At 39.3% G+C, this 23,705-nt stretch overlaps 2 protein-coding genes across 4 annotated transcripts in view; one reads left to right on the top strand and one right to left on the bottom strand.

Annotated features, from left to right (window-relative positions):
- Positions 1 to 23,705, bottom strand: part of CYFIP1 (cytoplasmic FMR1 interacting protein 1) — a 78,127-nt gene that overhangs the window by 15,542 nt on the left and 38,880 nt on the right. For all 3 annotated transcript variants that reach the window (XM_072849604.1, XM_072849606.1, XM_072849605.1), the window contains exons 21-24: positions 23,408 to 23,527; positions 21,482 to 21,681; positions 14,267 to 14,354; positions 1,045 to 1,188 (exon numbers count right to left, since the gene is read on the bottom strand). In XM_072849604.1, coding sequence (XP_072705705.1) covers positions 1,045 to 1,188; positions 14,267 to 14,354; positions 21,482 to 21,681; positions 23,408 to 23,527 — 552 coding nt within the window. The remainder of the gene's footprint in view (positions 1 to 1,044; positions 1,189 to 14,266; positions 14,355 to 21,481; positions 21,682 to 23,407; positions 23,528 to 23,705) is intronic.
- Positions 7,749 to 8,420, top strand: LOC140647963 (fibronectin type III domain-containing protein 9-like). The gene has a single exon (XM_072853211.1). The coding sequence runs from the start codon at positions 7,749 to 7,751 to the stop codon at positions 8,418 to 8,420; it is 672 nt and encodes a 223-aa protein (XP_072709312.1).

The following is a 23,705-nucleotide window of genomic DNA, read 5'->3' as shown; positions in this document are numbered from 1 at the left end:
ACCTCCCCTTTTAACCTCCTTTATAAATGCCCAAGTGTTCAATGCTACCTTTAATGAATTGAGACGATTTACCACTTAAATAATTTTTTAAAATGCCCCCTAAAACAACAAACCAACACTCAGCTCCAAACCACAAAAAATATCTGTGTTTTCCTCTTTTCCTGAAGATTAGATCATAGTATTCCTTCAAGCAGGCTCCAGCCTTTCTAGAATGTCAAAAACATACTTAGAACATTGTGGGAATTACTGTAAACAAACTGCCAAATGTGTCAAGTGTCTGAAGTGCGATTATGGAAACTACAGCTATCCCCCGGTATAGTTGGATTATTTTGGCAGCATGCTCCTTACAGGCAACAGGGACAGGGAGGAAAAGACCATTTCTTTGTCTTAAACTTAACTGCAATGCATTATGACTGTATACACAGATGCTAATAATATAGTGAACAGCCAGCCCCTCAACCTCCTCCTAGTTACAGAAAAGGTTCTTTCCAATACAAGATACCCAGGCTGTGTGAATAACTTCTTCAACATCTGGTCTGAGCACTCTTCTAAATAGGCTTGATGCTATCCATTGCTAGATCAAGCACAGAGATTAAACCTTCCTTGTTATTAAGGCATCATCTGTCAATGATGTTATTAATGAAAGCCCTGAAGTTGGGCAAGGCAGAAAGCACACTCCAGCTGTTCTCAAAAAATATCGAGAAAGTGAATTTACAGTACAATCTTTAAGTTGAAATCAACTAATTTGAAACATTCATACTTTTCCAGAGTTTACCCAGGGCCTAACAGCATAGGTTTCCACAAATTAAATTCATCTCCAATGCAGAATCCAAGGTTTTCAAAACACTGCTCAGGCTACCAAGGCGCATAATCGATTGCTTTCACAAGACATTGAGTACTCTCAAACACAGCTTATGCTAAACTTCAATGGAAGCAACATTTTAATTAGTTTTGTCTGAGATCTTACTTTCACTTCGGTTTTCTTGAGACATTTCCTATCAAAAGCCATTTGGAATAGCAGAAAATGAAAGACAATTGGCATACCAGGCTCTTGACAACTTTCAGCAACTCCTCCATCACCACAGCAATACCCTGATACCCAAGAAGTCTACAGATGACTTTAAAGTGAGAAGGACCAACGAAATTCCTGTAGTTGCTGTAGATGCTGGAATATGCCAGATTCAATGCCTAAAATGAGAGAACAGATATGATTAATGACAATTTCAGCTGACTGCATCTTTATAATAATCTCATTCAAACAGCATTTTAAAGCATATTAAAAATGAAATAATAACTTTGTATCTCACTCTCTCTCCAGGAAGACAAAAGGGAAGCTTTGTATTTTAAAAGGCAGGAACTCCAACCAAAATCTCTGTATTAGCAAGAAAAACTTGTAAACACCTTTTTTTTCCACCAGGCATCTTCCACTTACCATTTATAAAGCCATGAATGCTTCCTCTTTCATATTTTTCTATTTACATGGGTATAAAAGGATAAGAGTAGTCAATGCCAACATTCAGATCCCTGAATTTAAAGCACAGCTTCTATTCCTATATCGCCCATTTTATGTACAAAACATCTTGAAAGTTACTTCAATTTTCAGTTCATAATAGGTGTTTTAAGTCTCTGAGACTCAACTACAAAACCAGCCTTCTGCAGTTACTGCTCTCTGCCACTAATTAATGAAGATCTCTCTTTTTCAAATCCCTTAGCTGTACACAAGATCAAAGCAAATGCAAGTCTGGGATGTAACCTCATGGAAATTATCCCAGAGTTGTATAAATAGGATCAGGTGCTTTGCCATATTAATGACTATTTCTTGAAAGTGAACACAACTGTACAGACTGATGCTGCGTAGGGATTTAGAAACTGCTTGCTGAAGCCGCGGATCAAAGGGGAGTTAGCTAACTTAACATCCTCCACTTCTGGAAGTGGGTTCTCCTAATATCCTGAAATTTAATTTTAAAAGGGAATCTTGTCAACATTTCTTGCAGAAGGTTCTGTTGTGTTTCCTTTTCTTTTCTGCAGTTTTCATTCTAATACGTGCATGAAAGACAGCATATTGTTAGACTTTCAACTCCACACACATCAGAAAATTTTGATGTGTAACAGAAAATTACACATTACACAAAATTTTGATCTGTAACAGAAAATTTTCCTTCACCAGTATCCAGGAAGAACAGTGACATTCCCTCCAATGCAGATCCTGCTCCAATTATCCATGCAAGTCAATACCAGATACTGTAATACATGGCATTGCACAAAGAAACTACTAGGAATTCAAGTCATGAAACTCTACGAAGCTCTTGGAGGATTTTAGTCTCATAAAAGAAAAGGACTTACAAATCATCTTTAGAAGAGATCGGGAGAGAAGATACACATTTTTATTTATGTTGTAAATCTCTATATACCAGTTTCCAACATGTTTTGAACCGTGGACTTAGAAATTTAAAAATTGAATTCTAGACTGACATATAGCAAATGCAAATTTGGCAACATGTTAACACTTCTTGGCCACCTTTTGTGGGTGCCTTAGATGTACTTCACAAACTCTCATGGGTCAAAAATTGTTGCATTATGAAAGAAATACAGGAAAGCACAGGCGCAGAAGAGACCATCTAGGTCATAACAAGAAAGAACTAGAGATCCAAAACCAACTTTCTGAATCAGGTAACTCCTGACCTAAGTGAAAAATCATGTATGTTATTAACACACACACACACACACACACAGAAAATTACATAAATTTTATCATGCTTCAACAACCACAGAAAGTTATAACCAGCAATTTATTTCTGCAATGTGAAAATTCAAGAAGTTGCCAGTACTGAAATTTACTTAAAGGTTTAGTTATGTTTCTTATGTGCCTGAACTTCTGTCTCCATCTGTGTGAAGAAACTATACAGCAAGACAGCCTGACCTGCAGAAGGTGGGGTTTGTTTTTCTTGTTTTGAGGGTCCTGGTGAACAAGAAGCTGACCACGAGCCAGCAGCACGTCCTTGCGGCAAAGGCAGCAAACAGCCAGCGGGGCTGCATCAAGCAGAGCACTGCCAGCAGGTCAAGGGAGGTGATCTGTCCCCTCTATCCAGCATGGGTGAGACACCTGGAGTACTGGGTCCAGTGATGGGCTCCTCAGTACAGGAGAGACATGGAGAGACGTATGGGAGACTCCAGCAGTGGGCCTCAAAGATGATTAGGGGACTGGAGCATCTTTCCTATGAGGAAAGGCTGAGAGAGCTGGGACTGTTCAGCCTGGAGAAGAGAAGGCTCAGGGAGATCACATCCACATGCATAAGTAACTGATCGGGAGAGTAAAGATGGTAGAGCCAACTCTGCTCAGCAGTGCTCAGTGACAGGACAAGGGGCAATGGGCACAAACAGGAAATCCCATTTAAACATCAGAAAAAACTTCACTACTGTGAGGGTGGTTGAACAGAGAGGCTGTGGAGTCTCTGTCCTTGGAGGTGTTCGAGACCCAACCCAACAAGTCCCTGAGCAACCTGCTGCAGGTCACCCTGCTCTGGAGAGTCCCCCAGCCTCAGCCGTCCGTCAGTCTGGGAAGCTCTGTTCTAAGGACCGTGGGCTTGTGTTGATTTTGTGGAGGAGGGCTGTTTCCAAATACTCAGCCATCTTTTCTGCGAATGCAAACCAAAATAGACACTTGGCTAATTATTAGACTCCTAATACACAACACAGCCCTGCTATTGGATCAGAGCTGGCTAAAATGCTAAACTCCAAACACACCCCACCGGGTGGACAGCCTAAAGCGGCATCCCTCTAGAACAACGTGTGCGTTTGTGTAGCTCTCTGCTTACAGAAAAGGGCTCTGGGGCATCAGCGGGGGAGAGAACTGGTAAAACCTTAAGAAAATATGTGCAGATGAATGTCCCAATACACTAAACGTTTATACAGATGTCCCTAAAAGGTGAGATTTCATCTTTTGCTTTTGATGTTTCCAATCAGGTAGGTCTCCACAATAAATGTGTCCAAACTATCTATTACGGCTATAGCGCAAGGCGAATTTTACTCCAGTAGGTTAAAGCATTTTACTGCTGTGAGGTTAAGGGGAGGGAACTCCTCTTCACACGGCAGAAATTTGTCATAGAAAAGCAAGCCCTAAAAACATGATTTCAGTATTTAAAAAACCTCACCAATACATAACAGTAAGAAGCCAGCCAATCTCAAAATACATCTTTCTTTAATGTAACCCTCATGGGGAAGTACCTAAAAGGGTCCACCTGTAAACGCTGGATTAGTGGAGCTTTATAAACTGTGACAAGGGATTTAGAAAACATCATCACACGCCACCACCACTTCCGCTTCCCCCCCCCCCCCCCCCCCATGATGCCCAAAAGAATAAAATGGTTAGGGAAGAAGCCACTAACAAAGTTGGGGGGGGGAGGATGGGAAGGAAAGAGAGAGGGAGGTCTGGGGTTTTTTTTAAGCTATGCTTGCTCCCTCCCCTACTTAAATTAAATAAAAGGGGGGGGGGGAGAGTTGAGAGTTGCTGATGTCATCAAAGTGCTAACATTAATCACTCACAGCATCACTGGTACAGGCACAAGAGCATATAACAGGGATGTTCAGGCAGTACACTGTCCAAGGGGAGGCAAGCAAGAGGGGGGGAGAAAGGCATTATTTTTTCTCCCGTATGTTCTTTGAAAAGCAAGGCAACAGCATCTTTAGACAAGATGTGCTCTTGCATGAATTTAAGTGGAAGAGACAAAGTAACCATGCCACCAGCAGCATCGGAGAAAAAAACTGAAAGCACTGAGCAATAAGAATTCAGTCCAGGGAATCTGAGGGGAAGAAAAAGCAAACTGGCAAGCAGAGATCAGGCAGGAAATAACTCATGTGAGAAAGGATACAGAAAATTTAGTGTTTATGTCATTTTCACAGCAGCATCACCATACGAAAATTCTGTTCTGAAATTTCTGTCAGGAAGTGACGGTAAGTACTGACTTTATAATCTATAAAACATCAAATGGGTTTTCCAAACATCTACATGCCAGTAACTATATGTCTGCTAATAATTGATGTTTTGTAATAATAAAAAAACAGTATTATTGTTATTTAATTAAAATGCAATATTCAACTTACAAAATGCTGTGAGGATTAAACTATTTTTTCTAGACTGTGTTAGGAAGTGTTCTATAAAAATAAATTATAATTTTAAGTAATTGGGATCTACCAGCTAAAGAGAAGACAAATGAGCAAGTAAAAGCTCTGATTTTACTAATGTGCCTGATTTTAATATCTGCAGAAGTTGGGCAGATGCCAAAATGTGTCTGTCTATAAGTTTATTTGACAGCAAACTCAATTCCTTTATATTGTTGCTGTATCAAAAAGGGTGCACTTACCACACGATTAGAAAGGCAGCGTCTACCCAGATCAGGCATATCTAAGGTTTTACATTGTAATGAAAATGAACATACATCTTTTTCTTCCCACTTCCCAGTAAGCATAATCCAAAAGCCTCAAGCAACAATTTTCATACATAAACAGTAACAGAATTATTACTATTAATGTAATGTAACAATCAAGATCCTACTAAAATAATATATGTTTTGCCAGCCTCCTATCTAGTATAAAATACAAAAAAAGTATTACAGAATAATTTCAGAATATGTTATGAGCTTTCCTAATCAGGGAAATTTTCAATAGTAAATTGTTATTTAGCCAGGAGACTTAACATCTGCAACCTGATCATTAAAAAGAAAAAAAGTAATTTTTATAACAAAGTCATAAACAATGAAATACAGTGTTACTGTCAAAGGAATTTATGTTCATTAAAAAAGCAAGAAACTTTCCCAATGGAAGAAACTTTCACACGAGTCCACTAGAAACTGAGTATTAAACTACAAGAGAATCAGATTAAATTGACAAGGTAGGCTCTTTTGAAGAAGTTACCCCCACAACTGTAAAATAAAAAAACCCCACCCAACGAACAAAAATATCCACTGGCTGTTATTAAGGTTTGTTTTGTTATAAAATAACTATTTTAATTAAAAGTCTACCAAGGCAGAAGCCAACTTTTTGTCCTGAAAGGAAGATATTATTTAATAGAAACATTTAGAAAATTGCAGAAAATAGATGTTTTCCTTACACTATTTACAGTGGTAACACAAACTCAGAGCCTCCAAATACTGGCAGGTTTTCTAATGTTAATTTTATTATGAGGAGGAGTATTAGTTCAGGGCAGATAGACTATGGAATTACATACCATCACGTAGCACAGGAAAGAGTATTAGTTATTTTTTTAAAAAACACTATCTATCCAAAGGGTATGCTATAGTGAAAGCCGTACTTCACCAACTAAGCCTAGCTTGGGAAAGCTTTTCCAAGAGGCTGACTAGCATCAAGACTAAATATTGTGATACTGATGCCACCAATGTACAATCATCACAGCCACTGCTCTAGCAGTGGCTACAGGCGTGCTAACTCACCAGCAAAAACCAGAGAGTATCAGCGAGTAAGAAACTAATGTAAAATGGTATTGGAGACAAAATAACATCTGGTGATGTTTCTACGTACTGTTTTGTTTTTCAATTGACTGTGACAGGCAAAAATCAAGACTTGTGGATGGCCAGAGGAATTTATCCTTCAAGATCCACTCCTGCCACCCCTCACTTGCCACTTAACACAAGCAAATTCACTGCTCACAAAAGCAAGCTTTGAGATTACGGAAAACACCAAATAAGTAAAATAAAATGCAAGATACTCAGACTAGAGAGAAAAACAAATGCTGTATTTCTTTCCTTTAAATAACAAACATACAAACAAATCCAAACCCCACTTATCAACATAGTCATTAGGCAAGTATTTTGTGTAACAGGTAAAGAGTTAATTAGTTGGATGGTCAATCTGTCAGTCTTTAGTTTAATGCCAAACCAGATAGCGGCTCAATTCAGTTTAGATTTCAATGACATTTTTTAATGAGAGTTTGACTCATTACATAATTTTATGTTAAATATTAAGCTTTTTTTCCCTATTAGAAATACTTGTTCTAATAAAAAGAATACTCCAGCATTGCTCCAGAGGAGAGAGGCATTTATTAATGCATCTGTTTAAACTTCTGATTGCTTGTTTTTCCCTGTGGGAAGGGTATCTATTTCAGAAGTACAAAGCATATTCACATCTCCCCTTTATAGTCTTGAAGAGGTTTTGCTTCCCTCAACGTTACCTAACCACAAATTCCTTAAGACAAAAATATCCAGGGACCTTATGCTAGGGACTGTCCCAAATAGGTAGGCAGTGTGTATACCAAAGCCGACACAGAGGCAAATTTTGAAGGGGATGCTGAGAGCCAGCATCCCCTCGTTCCCTGTCACAAGCACACAGCTGTCTGAAAAAAAACTGTGAATGGAAGTGGTTTCCCAATTGCAAATTCTGCAAAACACACCGTCTCTCACGGAGACAAGATACAACAGATCACCTGGACAGGCAGCAGCTCTGGTTGAATTTCTGTAAGCATATATGTAGCCTTTCATTTGGGGAAAAAAGTACACAGTTTAAAACACTCCAAACTTTATGAACTGACAACTCTCACTTTGATGCAGCAGTACCAACATAGTTGCATAGTGTCCTAATAAACTCCTTTCCTAAATTACAGAGCACTACGATTAAGATCCACACGACATCTCCAGTGCTGCAACTTCTCAGTTACCTCCCTAGGAAACAAACATCTCCCCTTTCCACAGTGAGATCAGCATCAGGAGAGAAAACAAACCTGCCTAAGAAACATCCCGATGGGAATAACCATCCAAAACATCACAGGAAACACAGCAATGGTAATTTGGCCAAAAATGGCCAGTTGCGCTGACAGCTTTTACAGCGTCATGTACCACCCTAACTGGAACAGCATGCTATCAAGTTACTCGAGAAAGAGCTTTCAGAAAGAAGAGAGAGTGCCCGCCAGTCGCTCCTCCTTTGTTGTTGAAAACCTAACTCCTCTGACAACATACATCGTGTGCGTGACCTGCCAGTCCGCAAACCCGTCCAGTGACCAGTGCAGAGTTTTTAACACGCTGGAACAAGACCCAGCATCTGCAAGCAACACCAAGAAAGAGCTGGCGCTGGGCATCTGGCTTGCCAGCAGCGTCCTGCTCCTCATCATCGCTGCAATCCTCCTCTACGGCTGCCTGCACCTCTTCTGCCGCAGGAGATGCGAGCGTTTGCAAGGGCGAAACAGGACCTCCGAACAAGACCACGGGAAAGTGTGGACGAAAAGCGCGGCATACGCCTTGGAGGAGCTCGGCAGGCAGAGCCAACTGATGCAGGACCCCGAGGAAAAGCATCCAGGTGGCATTCAGCTGGCCACAATCATAGAGAACCCCTCAGCATGCAAGGACCCCATCATGCCGACTTCCAAAAGCCGGGAACAAGTGCCAATGACAGGACAGTGCTCTGCTATAGATTAGAAACCTTTTGTCAGGGAGGAGATTTTTATACATATGACATCCCAACTGCTTCAAACGCATCGTGTGCTTTGTCACCATTCACGACAGGGAGCTCCGACTGCTCACCGCAGTGCTCCCAGCTGTACCTCCAGTGTCACGTCCCTTTCCAACAGCCTGTACAGAGTCAGAGCTACTCAGAGGCAAAGGCTCAGATTCCCAAGCAGTGAGCACTTCAGCCACACTCTGTTATTTAAAAATGAAGCATGTAGCAAATAATCGGTTTACATTTTGAGGGGATTTTTTTGTTGCTTTTCTTTAGTCTAAAACAGCAAACAAAAATAAAAATTAATCAAAAGTGACCAAGAGACTTTTTTTGTTTTACTAGTATAAATTAAAATTGAGTAGAAGCTTTCAGATGGCAACCCAGACTGCTACACTACAGGCAACTGGCATGTACACCCCGAGTGCAGTGGTTTGCCAGTGCGAGTTTTACCCCCACAATCCCAACTGCTTCTCAAACCACACACTACAAACTACCACACTCAGACTACGCACTCTGCCAACCACGGTGCTCTCCATAGCTCCCATCTGAATGAGCTCAGTCTCAGCGCGTAAACTCACCAGGACTTTAATGGTATCCTTTCATCTGCCTTTGAAATTCCCCTCGGTCTAAAAGCATATGCAAGATAGCGACTCTGTAAGGACACTTCTAATGAAAACTAAGGGAATATCCTGGGTTATTGTATTTTGCACTCTTCTGTACCCACCACAAGCCACCTTCTGCTCCACAGGCAAGTGACTCCCTGTAGAGGAAATGGAGTTCAGAGAAGCAACTCCTGACCCTTCCGTCTCTCTTTCCCTTTCAGTTTTAATGATAAAACTAATTCACCAGCTGCAAATTTCTATCCAACCGCATAGTACGTTTTGTGTAATGAGGAGGCAAGGAAGTAAAAACATGCCAAAACACATTTTATTTTTGTAACAAGCAAATCTGCCGATCATGTCATTCTACCTTGAGCTTCACGGCAAAGTGCCAAGAAAGGCCGTTCAGACAGAAATCTGTTCACCCTCACAACACGACACGTCTTGTCTGGCTTACGTGTATAAGTCACCCTGTTTGAAATCTCTTAAGTGCATTTGTGTTCCATAAAAACATAATAAATCTTAGTATTGTTGTATAGTATGGTATGTCTGAAAACCAAAAATACACTGTGACTGCAGGCATTTTAAACTGCTATTGATACGAACATATGCATAAAGTCAGCTCTTGTTGACACAGCTCAGTTGCACCAGTAAAGGCTGGAGAACTGCTGGCTGGGCAGCTGCCATCCCTTTCCACCGTGCCCTGGAAGCCGAGGTGGTGTACAACTTTGGCAAGAGAGTGCCCGCTGAATATTTCACAGCAGGCAGTGGGTCTTTTCAGCTACCGTATTTTGACAACATTTCCCACAACTTGTGAAAGACGTCAACTCTCATATTGCTAGGAAGACATGAGCTGGCATAAGTTTGATGCGTCATCTTTACTTTTTTCTACTAGGATAGGTACGACACACAGAAATGTGCTGAATTGGGGCAAGTATCACTTTTAGAAAACACTTCAAAAGGCATCTTTATTGTGTTAAGTTAGCAATAATGTGTTCTCCACCCCCTACATAGAGCATTTCCTCCAGCCAATGCATTTTTCTTTGTCTTACACACCAGTCTTAAATAAACTGTGGAGGTGACAACAGTTTACTGCTCTTTCAAATTAAGGTGTTTCAAGCAACAGACACTGAAAAACTCTCTTCAGAGCATGAAGCCAATACTACAGGTTTACTGCCAGAAAGGGGCGGCTGGGTAGCGGGGACAGAAAAAAATGCTTTAAAATGATCTTGTAATTAAATTAATGGTAACACTTCTCTGACTAGGATTTCATCAAAGAGAAAAAAGATTGTTATAATGTTAAAGGGGCGGAGCCACGAGACATACATTCTCATCTCTGCCAGCATCTTGGGCCCTTGAAAACATGTTTACTTCTCTGTATCTCTGTTTCTTTATGTGGGTTTTAAGGCAGTCCAATACATATATTTACATGCATTTATATGTTATACACCCATGTATATACCATACTGAGAACAAGGAGCCGGTCAGTCTTATTCGCCTACTGAATTTTGTTATTTATACACAAATACATACATACAAAAAGACGCATGTATATATCAGGTTGAGAAGGCAAGGAGCTACCATGCAAGTGCTCCCAGGAATAGGATTTACCTCATCTAAATATAAAACCATTCCACCCAAGGAGTTTACTGTGCACTACTTAGATTAACGTTTATATCACCTCACGAGGAATGGACCATCTCGCACCCGCTGCAAATGAGCAATGCAGAAGGAGCGTCATCTGACTTCTGCACTAGTTTTGAAGAACTCATGTCATCACACACTCAGAGCTACACGATTCTTTGTCTCTTGCTCAGAAAGTTTTATTACAGATTCATTCAGGTTCATTCTGGCAATTCTCTGGTTTGGTAATTCGCTGTTCAGTTTTAACAGTGATCTAGTAAGGGGCAAATATTCTAAGTCATTACTAAACTGATAACAAGATGCAACATAGTGCAAACTGATGTTAATTTGTGCACCAGCAGTAGATAAAACCCATTATATTCACATAGAGAAGTATTTCCCAAAGGGGTCTTTTTTCACGAAACAAATGAGTTAGCGTCTACAAAATGCAGAAGACGTACAAACATGAAAATCTTTGGAAAATGTTGTATAAGCCAGAAAGGAAGTTCTTAAATTCTGGTCTACACATCCTCTATAAAACCAGGTACTTCATTAACATGCAAAGTTAGTTTCAAAATCCCCAGAAGAGACTCTTTCTTATACGTACATTATTAAGTATTTTATGCATCCAGCCCATGTTGCCAAATTTCAATCTGCTAACATTCATTTTATTAATCCTACACACACTTCACCTGAGTAAAGAGATTTCAATGACCATGCTCAATGAGCTTTTAAAATATGCCAGCTCACTTAAAAGGCTGACGAGCTTTTGCAGGTCGGCTCCTTCCCACCTGACAGTTCTGCTCCCATGTCAGCCAGAAGTAAGTTATATTTGTGGGTTTCTGTTTTGCTAATTGGATGAAGATACCACTCAGAAAACTTTAGATGCAACAGAGAATGTGGACACAACTGTCTACACTAAGCATCAATACACATTAATATAGACCAAATGCTTTGATCCATTTAGAAATACCTGAGAATATGTGAACACTTTGAGATCAAAACTAAAAATTTCTTTAATTACTCTTAAGCAAAGACATTGCTTGTGCAAAGCTTCTGCACAGAAAGTGTTTAGCCATTACAGTCCAATACATGCATGTATGAGTGTACACATGCATGTATGAGTGTACACATGCACAAGAAACCACAATGCTCTTGTCTTTACCTAAATAAAACACCACGGATTGCTAAAAAAAACCCCAAAAACCCAAACAAAAAAACCCAAAACCATCCAACAAAAACAAAGTGCAATAAGGAAAATAAAAAGTCATATTCTTTATGACTATTCTCTATGATCAATATGAAGTGCTCATCTGAATATCTTGAGTAGTTCAAGAACTCAAAAAAGACAATAAAATAAAAAAATACATAGCTACTCCATATCCCACTATTATCCAGTCAGGAGGCAATTCAACAATATAACTGTTAAAGGACCCAAACAAGGATGTGCTCTGTGACAAGCCTGGCTATATAGTACACAGAATAGTATCATGCAATTATATCACACGCTAGAACAAGTAGCCTCTATCATGCAAGAATTACTATCTGTTACTTGCTATATACAGTAGAAATGTCTTCCTAAAATTCCATTCAGATATCCTCAATTCCAAAATATATTAGATTCAAGAATAAAAATATACTCTTGTAAAAATTTAAAACTGCAGAGAGTCAGGAGTATTTGCTAATATAGGCATATCTAGTTATGAAACTTGCTCCAGAAATGCATCTAAGAACCCCTGATTGCTCCTGCTCATATAGAAAAATAATCAGATTTCTGAAAAAGTATAGCTCTCAGAGTAAAGATTACTACTCTTTTTAATTATGCAACCTAACTGATAAAAAAGGGTTCTCCAGTTAATCCTCTGTCACTCACCCCACTGTATCATCACTTAGATAAATTAAGTTAGCAATCTCTACTAAATTCAGTGGGGTTTTTGCTCTTTACACTGCATCTGGTGAATTCCTAAAATAGTATGGAACACAATAACTCTAATGTAAGAAAATCCCACTTTTCTATAATTTACTGTTCCCTGTTGAAGAACAGTTATGTAAAACACTATTCACAGTACCAGACAATCAGCTGTTACATTCCACATTAAAGACATGTGAATTCTTTTCTATGTCCTTTACATTTTAAAAGCATGAAAGTTTTACAAATGCAGCAGATATCTTAGGACTGAAATTTGTAACCTCTGACCTATCTCTTCAGCTCTCAAAAACTAGCTTGCTGGGCAAATCACTTCACAGAGATTGCAACGTATAACTAGGATATGATGTGCAGAAAATAACAGTAAGACAAGGACTAATTATGCCCATGTTTAAGTAGGAGCTAGATAATGAAAGTAGCTAGACATGAAAATGACACAGCACACTTGTATAAATTACAAGGATAACTGAGTACATAATTTTAAAACTTTTCTTTTATTCAACAATCCTCTAATTGGATCTTGATGTTTTTCTTGATCTTTTCCATACTTTCATTTTGTCTCCCTGATACTCGAGAAAACAATGCAAAATTAAGAGTGACATCTTGTTAAATATTCTCAAATGAGTTGCTGAAGATACCACTGCTGGTTTTTACTGCTGTTGGAAGTAGACCAATATTTCTGACTGGACATTAAAAATGCAGATACCTGTTAAAGTGCTATGCCTTTAACTGTCATTAAGACTCAGGCAATAATTCGGAAGCGTAAGAAAATAAATCTGCAGTGATTAGGGAGAATAAATCTATCCCTCCAACATACAATACTGCACACAGGAGCGCAGCATTGGTCCTGTGAATACAGGCTAACTTTGCTCACTTGGGTAGCTCCATGAAAGCCCACGACTATTCGCTTGTGCCAAGTACTCTTCTCAACTTGTCACCCACGTAAGCTCCTTTCCAACCTCAGTACTGGGCATTGCCTTAAGGCACAGAGTACATGACTGCGTATCATGTACACTTCTGTTGAAAACTTGCATAAACCTTCTAGGCACACCTAATCTGCAAAGCAAGAAAGATGATGCTAACACAGGAGATGAGATGGCCAAAAGGCCAAGTTAATCGCAACAACTTTGAGGTCCTTGGGTTGAAGATGCCAAAGAAACGCTACTTTTTTGTTTTGAAAGAATTTAAGCAGTTTGGTATCTGATAGTTTACGATGGTGAGAATCTATATATTCCTTTTAAGTCAGATAACATCTGAAGCAGTTTTTCCTATCTGTTCCCTTTTCTCCGGCCGTCACAGTCTTCATCACTGTAACAAAGGAGCAGCTGCACCCAAGATGGGCTCTTGTTCTCACTTCACCAGATGACTAATCAATCTTTTCTTTGAGTCTGCTCTGCCACTATAAGCAACTGTGCAATGCAAGGTGGCTGAGAGAAGGACTTATTTTTAGCTATGACAGGTAAGACTAACCATTAGACTAATCACTTGCACTTTGGCTGAAACACATAGTGAGCTTCACAGCAAGTTCTGAAAAAAAGTGTACGTTGAATTTAAAATACTCGCAAAATGTATTTGAGTCCATTTTTAATAACCTTCATATTCCATAATTTCTATAATTAAAAAAGATACCTTTAAACATTAGCAAACCATAAATCTAAAGGGAATTAAATCCAACCTTCGATCCATAGAGATACTGCGGTTGTGCATTAGGCTGCTTATCTCTCTGAAACTCCTGAGAAAACGGTAGCACGGTCCGAACAAATCTATAAAAACAAAATAAAGAATTCATTAATTATACTTAGGTTAGTAGGTGTGCGCCTAATGCACCTTACCCTGTATAATACTGCTTTTGTCTACATATAAAATCAAAGCCAGACCAGTAGCCTTTCAGCCCAAGTTGAAACTGGGGAAGCACATAGCCTGCATTGCCCAAAAGCCTGGACACAAATCATAATGCAATTCTCCATCACTTACTGGGACCCTGTTCTTCCAGTGGTGTGCAGGGTCCCAAAATGTTTCTCACCTCTACTCCAGCCCAGCCGAGCAAAAAGAGAAGCAACTAACAAAGTAGCAATAGCCTCTCACAGAGAGTAAGGAAGTTCCTTGTACTTCCAAAATTAAGTCCTTGAGAATGAACTACACCTTCAAAGAAGAACATGACGTTTGTATTTAACATTTTGGAGCTTTTCCCCCCCCAAAGAAACTTACAGCAGGGTAAATACTTTAGGTTAATACCTTTAAAAACAGTCATGAGGAAGGGCATAATCCTTGTAGCAAAATTAATGTTTCAAAAGTTTGATCAGACTTTAGTGTGAGCATGTACCAATACAAATCATGTTTAGCTTTACCTTTGTGTACTGTTAAGAAGATGACAAGAGAACTACAAAGATAGGGAGTACTGCAAAACATAGGATCAAACAGCCCACTCCAAACTGAGGGCCCCAGAATCTGAAGAATGGTGCTTGGGCAGAACTCTGCAGGCACAAGTCCTCTCATGAACAAGCAGCACAGACCCACTCCCCTGATGTATGTTGCCTGTTAACTGTGTAATGCACATTTTGCAGCACTACAGTTTTAGTGCAGAAAGAAGTTAATCAACATCTACTACAATTCTGATTCTGCTTAACTTTACTAAACCGAGCAAAATTACTGGTGCATGTGTTTACAGGTTGGATGACTACTTTATAGGATGGCTCCTTTAACTGGATAAAAAGGATTTCTTGGTAAATGGTGCAAAGCTGTACATACACAGGGAAGAGGAAAAACAGCTATTTAAGAAGTGTACGTCAGATGTTTGTATCAGACTCAGCTATCACTCAGAACAGCCTGATAAAATAAAGACATCTAGGAAAAGGTTTCAGGAAAGGAAGTTCGCAGTACATTATAAGATATAATTGTATCTTGATCTGGTTTTGTTTAAAATATGTTTGAATTTAATCAACACACAAAATAAATGATTCATTAATAATTTTTCCTAGAAAGAACATAGAAATTCTATTTTTAATACAGCCATTTTCTAGCTGAAAACAAAACCAGCCATGCTAATAAAAAATTGTTTCACCCAAGCATGTATAAATTGCACCATGCTGCTTACAATTATTTCCACTGTGTTTAATTTCTGAGTAATCTGAATCATTCTTGTGAGAATCCGTAACTTCAGGAAAAGGTTTTCTGTATTTTTTTTAACCTGCTCAAAAATAGCTGTACCCACGGTTTCAGGTACTTGTTCCTATGTATTTTAGCTATCTTTCCAAAAGTACTTGTACTTGCTGAAGTCCAGAAAGTGATTGCATTTAGAGCTTTTGAGAAAAAAATGATCATTTATATGTATTATTTTTGATACTCTCTATATATAATTTAAATCTCCTTACATTTACATTTTCTCAGTTTACAAGTTTCCCCCCTTCTCTCTCACTCACATAGCAACTGAAAACGTCCTCTTGAGATTACTTGAATCTGTTCTCTGCACAAATACTTCATTAACGAGTTTACCAGAGATGTTGTAAACATTTGCTGGAATACAAAGTAATCTTCAACATATGACAGACCCAGAGATTACTCTATTCCCCTTCTTTCTCTCCAAATCCTATTCCTTTTTAAATTTACATCAGTTTTAAAGCCCTAAGAAAATCTCTAAAATGAAAGAAATCAAGAGATACCATGTCATTTGAGTTAAGACCAGGTTTCAGCCTGCAAACATATTGGGCAAGAGCTGATTAAATTAAAACCCTCAGAAGGAAAAGACTGTTTCAGAATATAAAGGTGGGTGCATCCCATGACTTGGGAAGCTGTAACTATTACTCCTTCTCTTCTCAAAAAGGTACTAGGAATATATTTGAACTACAGCGTCATTAGTGTCTGGGAGCTAACCAGTCAGACTATATTTGGATTGAGAAGAAATCACAGCCTCAGAAATCAAATAGCAGAGAAGTACTTCTGAGACACAGTCTCTAAGTTTCCTTAGCTCTGTACAAACAAAGTAACTCTCGTGTGTTCCACAGTGCTCCTCTCCATTCCTGGGGGTTTTTCCACAGTGCTCCTCTCCATTCCTGGGGGTTTCTCTGTCTCTAATGTTTTAGAATAGTAGCAAAATAACCTTAAAGGTTTCTTAAAGACTTGAAGCAAGCACCCATTTTATACTTTCTTGAGGGACATGGGGGAAAGATGCCGAAAGAGGAAGAAAGAGGTTAAGAAAAGGAAGTAGGAACAAGAGATACAGTTACTTGGTGTCTTATGGCGGGGCTATGGTTAAGTACTGAGGATACAACAGGGAAAAAAATGTGCATCGTTCTAGGAGGTATGTGACTAATCCCCATATATCATTCAGAGAAATATTAGAGATTTCATCTGTCAAAACTAAGGGCTATATAGAAACCTTTACAGGTCAGCATCATCTGCTATTCTTCAAGCTTTTTCAATGTGTGTGTGTGTTTTCTTTTTGACATCCTGCTGGCTGGCTTCTTCCTGCTCCTCCTCCAAGAAACAGAAACATCTCTTTGAGGACTGAAGCTCTTGAATATCAATGCTAAAGCTAGGCAAATTTTTACTTTCCCTCGGATACTGCTGGATGCAGGTTTTGGCATACTCCAAGATAATCAGTTCTTTTCATTTTTAATCAGTGTTGATGATCTGACAGCAATTTATCCATTTTAATCAACGCAGGTTGTAAGCAGTCAAAGTAGATTAAGCAGATGAAAAGCCTGCTGGCTTACCAAAGCTTTGCAACAGTGATTGCTAAAGGACAACATGAGCCCCAAAGTAAGTATTTTAGGGATCAAATAATTTTTTATCGGTGTTTCTGTGATACCTACCAGGAAGGAGTTCATAGTGAACACTTTACAAACTAACCTAAATGATTCTATGAGTCTAATTACCATAATCTATTTAAGAAAATAAGGAGAAATCTGAAAGAGACCACTTCAGTCAATGAGCCTGCTGCCTGACTACTGCAGGCACCAGATCAGACATTCATAAACTTCTGAGCTTCATCTCAGAAGTAATAAGATATCGCAATCCTCCCTCCCTGCTCATACAGAAAGTGTCCCTCTGCACTTCCCTGTCTAATTGGTATGAACGCTGTTAACTTCCAGCCTTCTCAAATTATCCTGTCTACCAGATCTAAGAGTAACCCTATACCTCCTCTCTTAGTGAATGCTAGATCTAACTCACCCTTCTTGAACATGAATGTCAAGATAGAGAGAACAGGGGGCTACAAACAACTGTGAGGAAACAACAGACAAAACAGAGCATGAAAGAGTAACAGATATCCTCCACTCCGTCGCTATCACCTTACGTTTTGGCAGAAAGAAGACTCTTTTTTTTTTTAATTTTAGGTGGGGAAAGATAAGGTGCTTGTTGTCAAATTTGATGGACTTTTTGACTACAGTCAGCCCTACTTTGCATGAGCCTATATAACTACACCATTTGGCTCTTTGTAGCAGAAACTAGGTAGTTTTCACTGCTAGTGCTGCTTTTCAGGTTTGCTCCAGCAGCGTCTGGGAGGGCTGAAGATTTTTCTGAACAGTGACTACCACAGAGTATATGCAAGACAAGAAGGCACAGCTGTTCTCTTGTGAAAACTAGTCTCAAAAGCAGTACGAGAGACACAGAGAGCTTGCGAAAGGAAGGGGGAGGCAGGCAGGAAGACTGAAAAATAAAAAGCTGGTCTTTTTGTTTATTCTGTCACAAATCTGTATCCTCAGAAGAAACATGTCATACTGCATTTGGAATAGTGCTATACACATGAATTTTTAGCAGAGAATACAGATTTGGATAATGTGTTTAGAGGAGATGGAGCTACAAGTCTGACTACTGTCTCAGGAAGCTTGTATCATTTGTGTCAAGAAAGCACAGAAAATGCTCAATCCAAATAAATGTCTAGGCTGTCTCACACTTGCTTCTCTGTTAGCCCTGAACACAAAACATGCTATCATGGAAGGAAAAGACCAGCTTAGAATTAGTAAAGAAAATAAGGCAGAAAACAGAACGCTACAGATAGTGGAAAAGGAACAAAGACCTACAATCTGGAAGTTGTCCTTGTGTCATTTGAATCCTCTGGCCAGCCCTAGTCCTCCTAACTCCACAAAGATACAGAGGAATGAAAAAAGTACAGATGCAGGCATAAGCATGACAAAGATTCCTGGTGTGGAAAAACCTTTGGCTTGAAAAAACATGCAACTGAGGGCCGACATGAGAGAGGGCTCTTAAAAAAAATCCCAAGCAGCACAGAAAAGACAACAAGTGGGAAGTGGCTGTTCATGGTCACTTTCAGTAAAAGAACTGGCAGGCAACATCTTGAGAGCAAACTAAAAGATACTTTTTCGTGCAGCACACAGCCTCACTGCAGACTCCTCACTACAGCACATCATGAATGCCAAAACCTCACATAGCTTTAAAAAAAGGACTGGACAAAGCAATGGGGGGGGGGGGGAAAAACCTGTAAAAGGCCAGAAATGCACTAACATCCCACCATTTTTATTTTACAGAAACACCTGATTGTTGCTAGAGGCCGGCACGTTTCCTGGGAGAAAAATCACCACAAGCCTCCCTTGTTTTCATACTTGGCTTCTGCATGGCTGCTGCTAGCATCAGGACACTGGACTAGAGAGGGCTTTGACCTCACCTGCGGTTCATATGCTCATGCCATTATCCAAAAGTTTGTTCTCTTTCTTTCCTGATCGACAACAAGTAGATTAAAAACATCCTTGGATTTCACTGCTAATGCCCATCTGCAGAGGTCGCCTCGCTCATCTCCCCATTCCTTCTCCACAAATTGTTGCGCCCGAGTCTGGACACAGCTGCGCAGCTGGCCAGTGCTAGTGAGACTAAATTTCAGAAAACTGGCAACTGCAATTATTAAATTGCCAAATCTTTTAATAGCAACCTCACTGTTTAATCTCAGTACATCACCAGATATTAAAAAATTCCTAAGTCCTAAATAATTAAACATGCAACATGTTTCAATACTTCTGCGTGAATAGCCTTAGCCTTCAAACCAAACCTGCAGGGTTTCTGAACACTTGAACTCTTTTACAAATGTTTGAAATCATCACATTCAAGCATTCTTGGAAAAAGAGCTTCCAAAGGTCTGGGTACAGGTTAATCTAACCAAAACACTAACTTTAAAAGAAGGACACTTACACCTAGGCTGTGGTCAAATTAATAAAAGGCAAGCCACAGCTATTACACATTTCCTGGGAGCTCTACCTCCAACCCCTCACCACCAAGCAACCTCTCTGCTTTTCATCATACTTACTTCTCTGTCTTCCAGCCTATCACTGGTACTTTTCTTCCCTTGTTTACATGTAGCTTTCATGCAAGACATAACCTATCAAGAGTCAAGAATTAAACTAACAGCTCTCACAGAGCTCCTCACTGTGTAGTCCTGTATTTGCACACAATAACCCGTACAGTTGAATGCAGAGAGAGCTCATCAATTTAAAGTTCATGCTAACAGCAAGGCAGCGACAGACGTAATGAATGTGCTTAAGAACTATAAAAGGGCTAGAAACTCGCTGTTCCCTCTCCCAGCAAAAATATCACTGGGCACCATATAGCATGTGCAGCACGCATCAATTCTCTCCACAGTGCTGTTTTTGACTGAAACCAAAGCAATTCTGTGATGAAATTGGACACATGGTATACCTACTGCCTAAGATCTAGCTTCCTTTATCATCTCTTAAATTAATTATCCTGAATTAATTACCCAACAGGCTTGAGAATCAGCCTAATTCAATTCACGCGTACAGTTTTTAAACAGACAAGCAACAGTCCTACAGGATCCTGCTAGTGTCCTTTGGCGTTCCACGCTCACTTCCCAAGCACTGTGGTCTGCAGTATGGCAGTCCTTATAGCCAGGATGAACACAGACTGAATTGTTATAGGAGTTATTGAATGTCTTTCATTAAGGCCGACAGGTGAAGGATCAGCTTTTCATCAAGATTTTCTTTTAATAGTATGCTTATACGATTCTTAATACATTGCACTGAATATTCCAATATTGATCTCCAGATAACATCAACTGCACAGTATCTTCCTCAGAAATACATTCAACTCTTCTGTGCAGACAGATTCATGTAACAGAAGTTTCTTGGCTAAAACTTAACCACAAAAAAACACTTTTTTTTTTTTGCACAGACAGAATCTTGGATCTGAAATGCAACATAACCATCATGGAACATGTCAGACAGGGAAAGCTGTCCAAGGAGACATTGAAAGATGAGAACAGGCTTCCTTCTCTTCCTACAGCTCAATATTCAATATCATTTCACTGTCACTTTGCAGTGCTTTAACCAAAACCTGAGTAAAGGCTAAAAGCAACACAAATCCTAAACACAGCACACAAGCAGGAAGCCCAGAAATGCAAAGTCCCAAGCACTGTGTCTTCCACTCATTCAGACTTTAGATCCTACCTTTCTCTTTGTATTACCATTACCCACTCTCCTTAAAGGCTGCAATTGTAGTTGCAGTGAACACTGAACTCTTCCCTTCTCCAGTAAACAATCCTTTTCTTCACATTAATGCAGAATCAGGAATATAATTTTATTTCCATCATCTCACAGTTGAGGGTCCTGTTTACCAAAATATCTTCCTGATACCACTTCGCAGCATTTTTGGACACACTTTATTTTTCAGCATATCATAGCTAAGTCATTAAAATGTCAGAATTTGGATGCTGCAGTTACATTTTACTTCTATTGTGGACAAATAACAGGCTTTCATACATTTGACCGTACTTAGTAAAATGACTCATGCTGCTTCATTTCAAGTAAAGCATTAGAATTGGAAAACACACTAAATGAATGGAGATGGACTTGTCAGCATTTGCTAGGAAAGAAGTTGCAGGAGGGTGGTAGAAGAACTGCTGCAAACAAAAAGCTGCCATGCTAACCTGTTAGTGGATCCATTGTAGCAGTAGTTTGGAAGGAAATCATAATTGAGTTCCCAAAAGACATGAAGAGTGATTCTTCCATAGGGGGCTGACACATTGTGATTGGCTTCTCTGAACATGGCATCAAAGCTGTCCAAGGTCATATACCTACTCAGAAGCTTGTGAGTCATTTTGTTTACCTCTATCAAGCCATCCAGCTCCTACAAAAAACAAGAGGAAAGAAAGTGAGCAGTGCATTTAATAAAGTGGAGAAACTTATTAGTTAACCTATTAGTATCAGTTGCTTACTGAGGAAACCAAGCAGTTTTCAGCAGAAATTAGTTTGCATTAAAAAAAGGCGGGGGGAGGATAGTGAAGGGACAACACCTTAGCCCTGCCACTTCATAACTCAAGAAAGAGAGAGAACCTATGACCTTTCTATTCACTTAGCTCCTAAGAAAACCCTGCACATAACAAAGAAAAACTACATTTAAATAATTCAAAGGCTATAACACCAAGCACTGAAAAGTCATGAAAAGCCAGACTCCTGCAGAGCTCTATGGCCTCAGTATTTATCTTCAGTAAAGAATGAAATGAAATCAAGGTAGTTAACTGCATGACAAAATCTCACAGGTAAAAAACTTATTATGGAAAGACGAATGGTAAACTTTCTTGCACAACTTTTAATTTTGTTTCATTCCAGCAGAACTCAATGGGTCTGGTATTTTTCTCGTTGACTGAATATTTACTTGTCAAATTCATGCTGTCTGGAAATAAAATTTGTTTGTTAGCATTTTAGTCAGGAAACTTAATCAAAAAGACACCTCAATGTTGCACAGATGCTCTCCTTCCACAGGCACGAGTCAGATCTCATTCCTCCGCAAAAAAATTATTTTGTCATGCTACAAAACCAAGCTGCCTGGGTAAACAAACTCATTTTGGTTCTACCAGGCACAGCGCTGTTTTGTTTTGGTCTGCAATTTATCTATATGCACAGACAAAAGTGGGCATTTACAAAAACTTAAATCACAAGAATGCTCATTTTCCTTGTTTCCTCATAGCCCCTAGTATATGCCTTCTCTACAGGTGCCCTTGCTTGCAGCATGTTCATTTTTTTTCCAGGCAAGGAAAGAACAAGATTCTCAGTCTCAACAGGACTGGGACTTGCACAGTCCCATGTACAGCAGCGTACTCCAGAGTACTGCGTCAGGTCAGGCCAAAGCACTGTTTGAACAGAGATGCAGGTTAAGGTATGAGGTGAAAAAATCATAGAACCTCAGAATCAATAAAGTCCACAATATACTACAATGGCAACAGAGGATTAGCCAGTGTAATTTATGGTGTAGCTGCAGGTGACTAACTACACTACAAAAAAATGCCTTTTGCAAGAATAAGCTGCTTCTCTGGTAAGGGGTTTTGTCAATATAGACCTAGTAAACCAGACAAACTTCAACGATAGCATCATATGATTTCATGCTTACAGAAAAATTAAAACAAAACATCAGTGTGAAAAGTTTTGTTATTTTTCTAATAAGACTGCTCAAATTCTTTCCCATTTGTATATATATTTAACTAAGTTTTGGGATAAAACAAGCTTGCCTGTTAGTCATTCAGCCTTTTCTCCCTTCAGGAGTGACTGTACAACTATTGGCTGAGAGAATACCTAGAGGACATCTAGCAAAACCTGAGAAAACCTTTTTGCTTCTGCCATTAAAAAAACAAACACAGATTTATAAGGGCTGGGGGGGAGGGGAGGGGGGAAGTGCTAGCTTTCTATCAATCTCAATGCAAATAAAAGAAATGCAAAATAAAACATAATATAAAAAAATCAATTAAGATAATAACAATAATAACAACAACAATAATAACAATAATAATAATGAACTAGCACTCTAGACTCCTAACCGTAGTGTTAGTGCTCTGGCAAAACTGCAACACAACACTCACCACAATGGAAGTCAAATCCTCACTTTCAAATCGACCAATTGCCAGTTCCATTGACCTATACATGGCTGCTGAAATTCGCTGAGTGATCAGTCGGTTCAGGTCTATTGACCTACCAAGAAGCTAAAGAAAAAATGCCATGAAGTTTTGAACTGAAAGTCAAATTACAAGACAAGCTGTACAAGGACTATGAGACTCCACAGATTAACAGACTCTCACATGGTGAACTTGCGCCCCAAACACACAGAAACAAAGCAGACAGATAAAATTTATAAATTCATGAACAAATTAAGTATTACAA

Source organism: Ciconia boyciana, chromosome 1 (genome assembly GCF_034638445.1).
Source record: "Ciconia boyciana chromosome 1, ASM3463844v1, whole genome shotgun sequence".
Lineage (NCBI taxonomy): Eukaryota > Metazoa > Chordata > Aves > Ciconiiformes > Ciconiidae > Ciconia > Ciconia boyciana.
The sequence above is the reverse complement of the archived record's forward strand: the minus strand, read 5'-3'. Positions and strand labels throughout refer to the sequence as shown.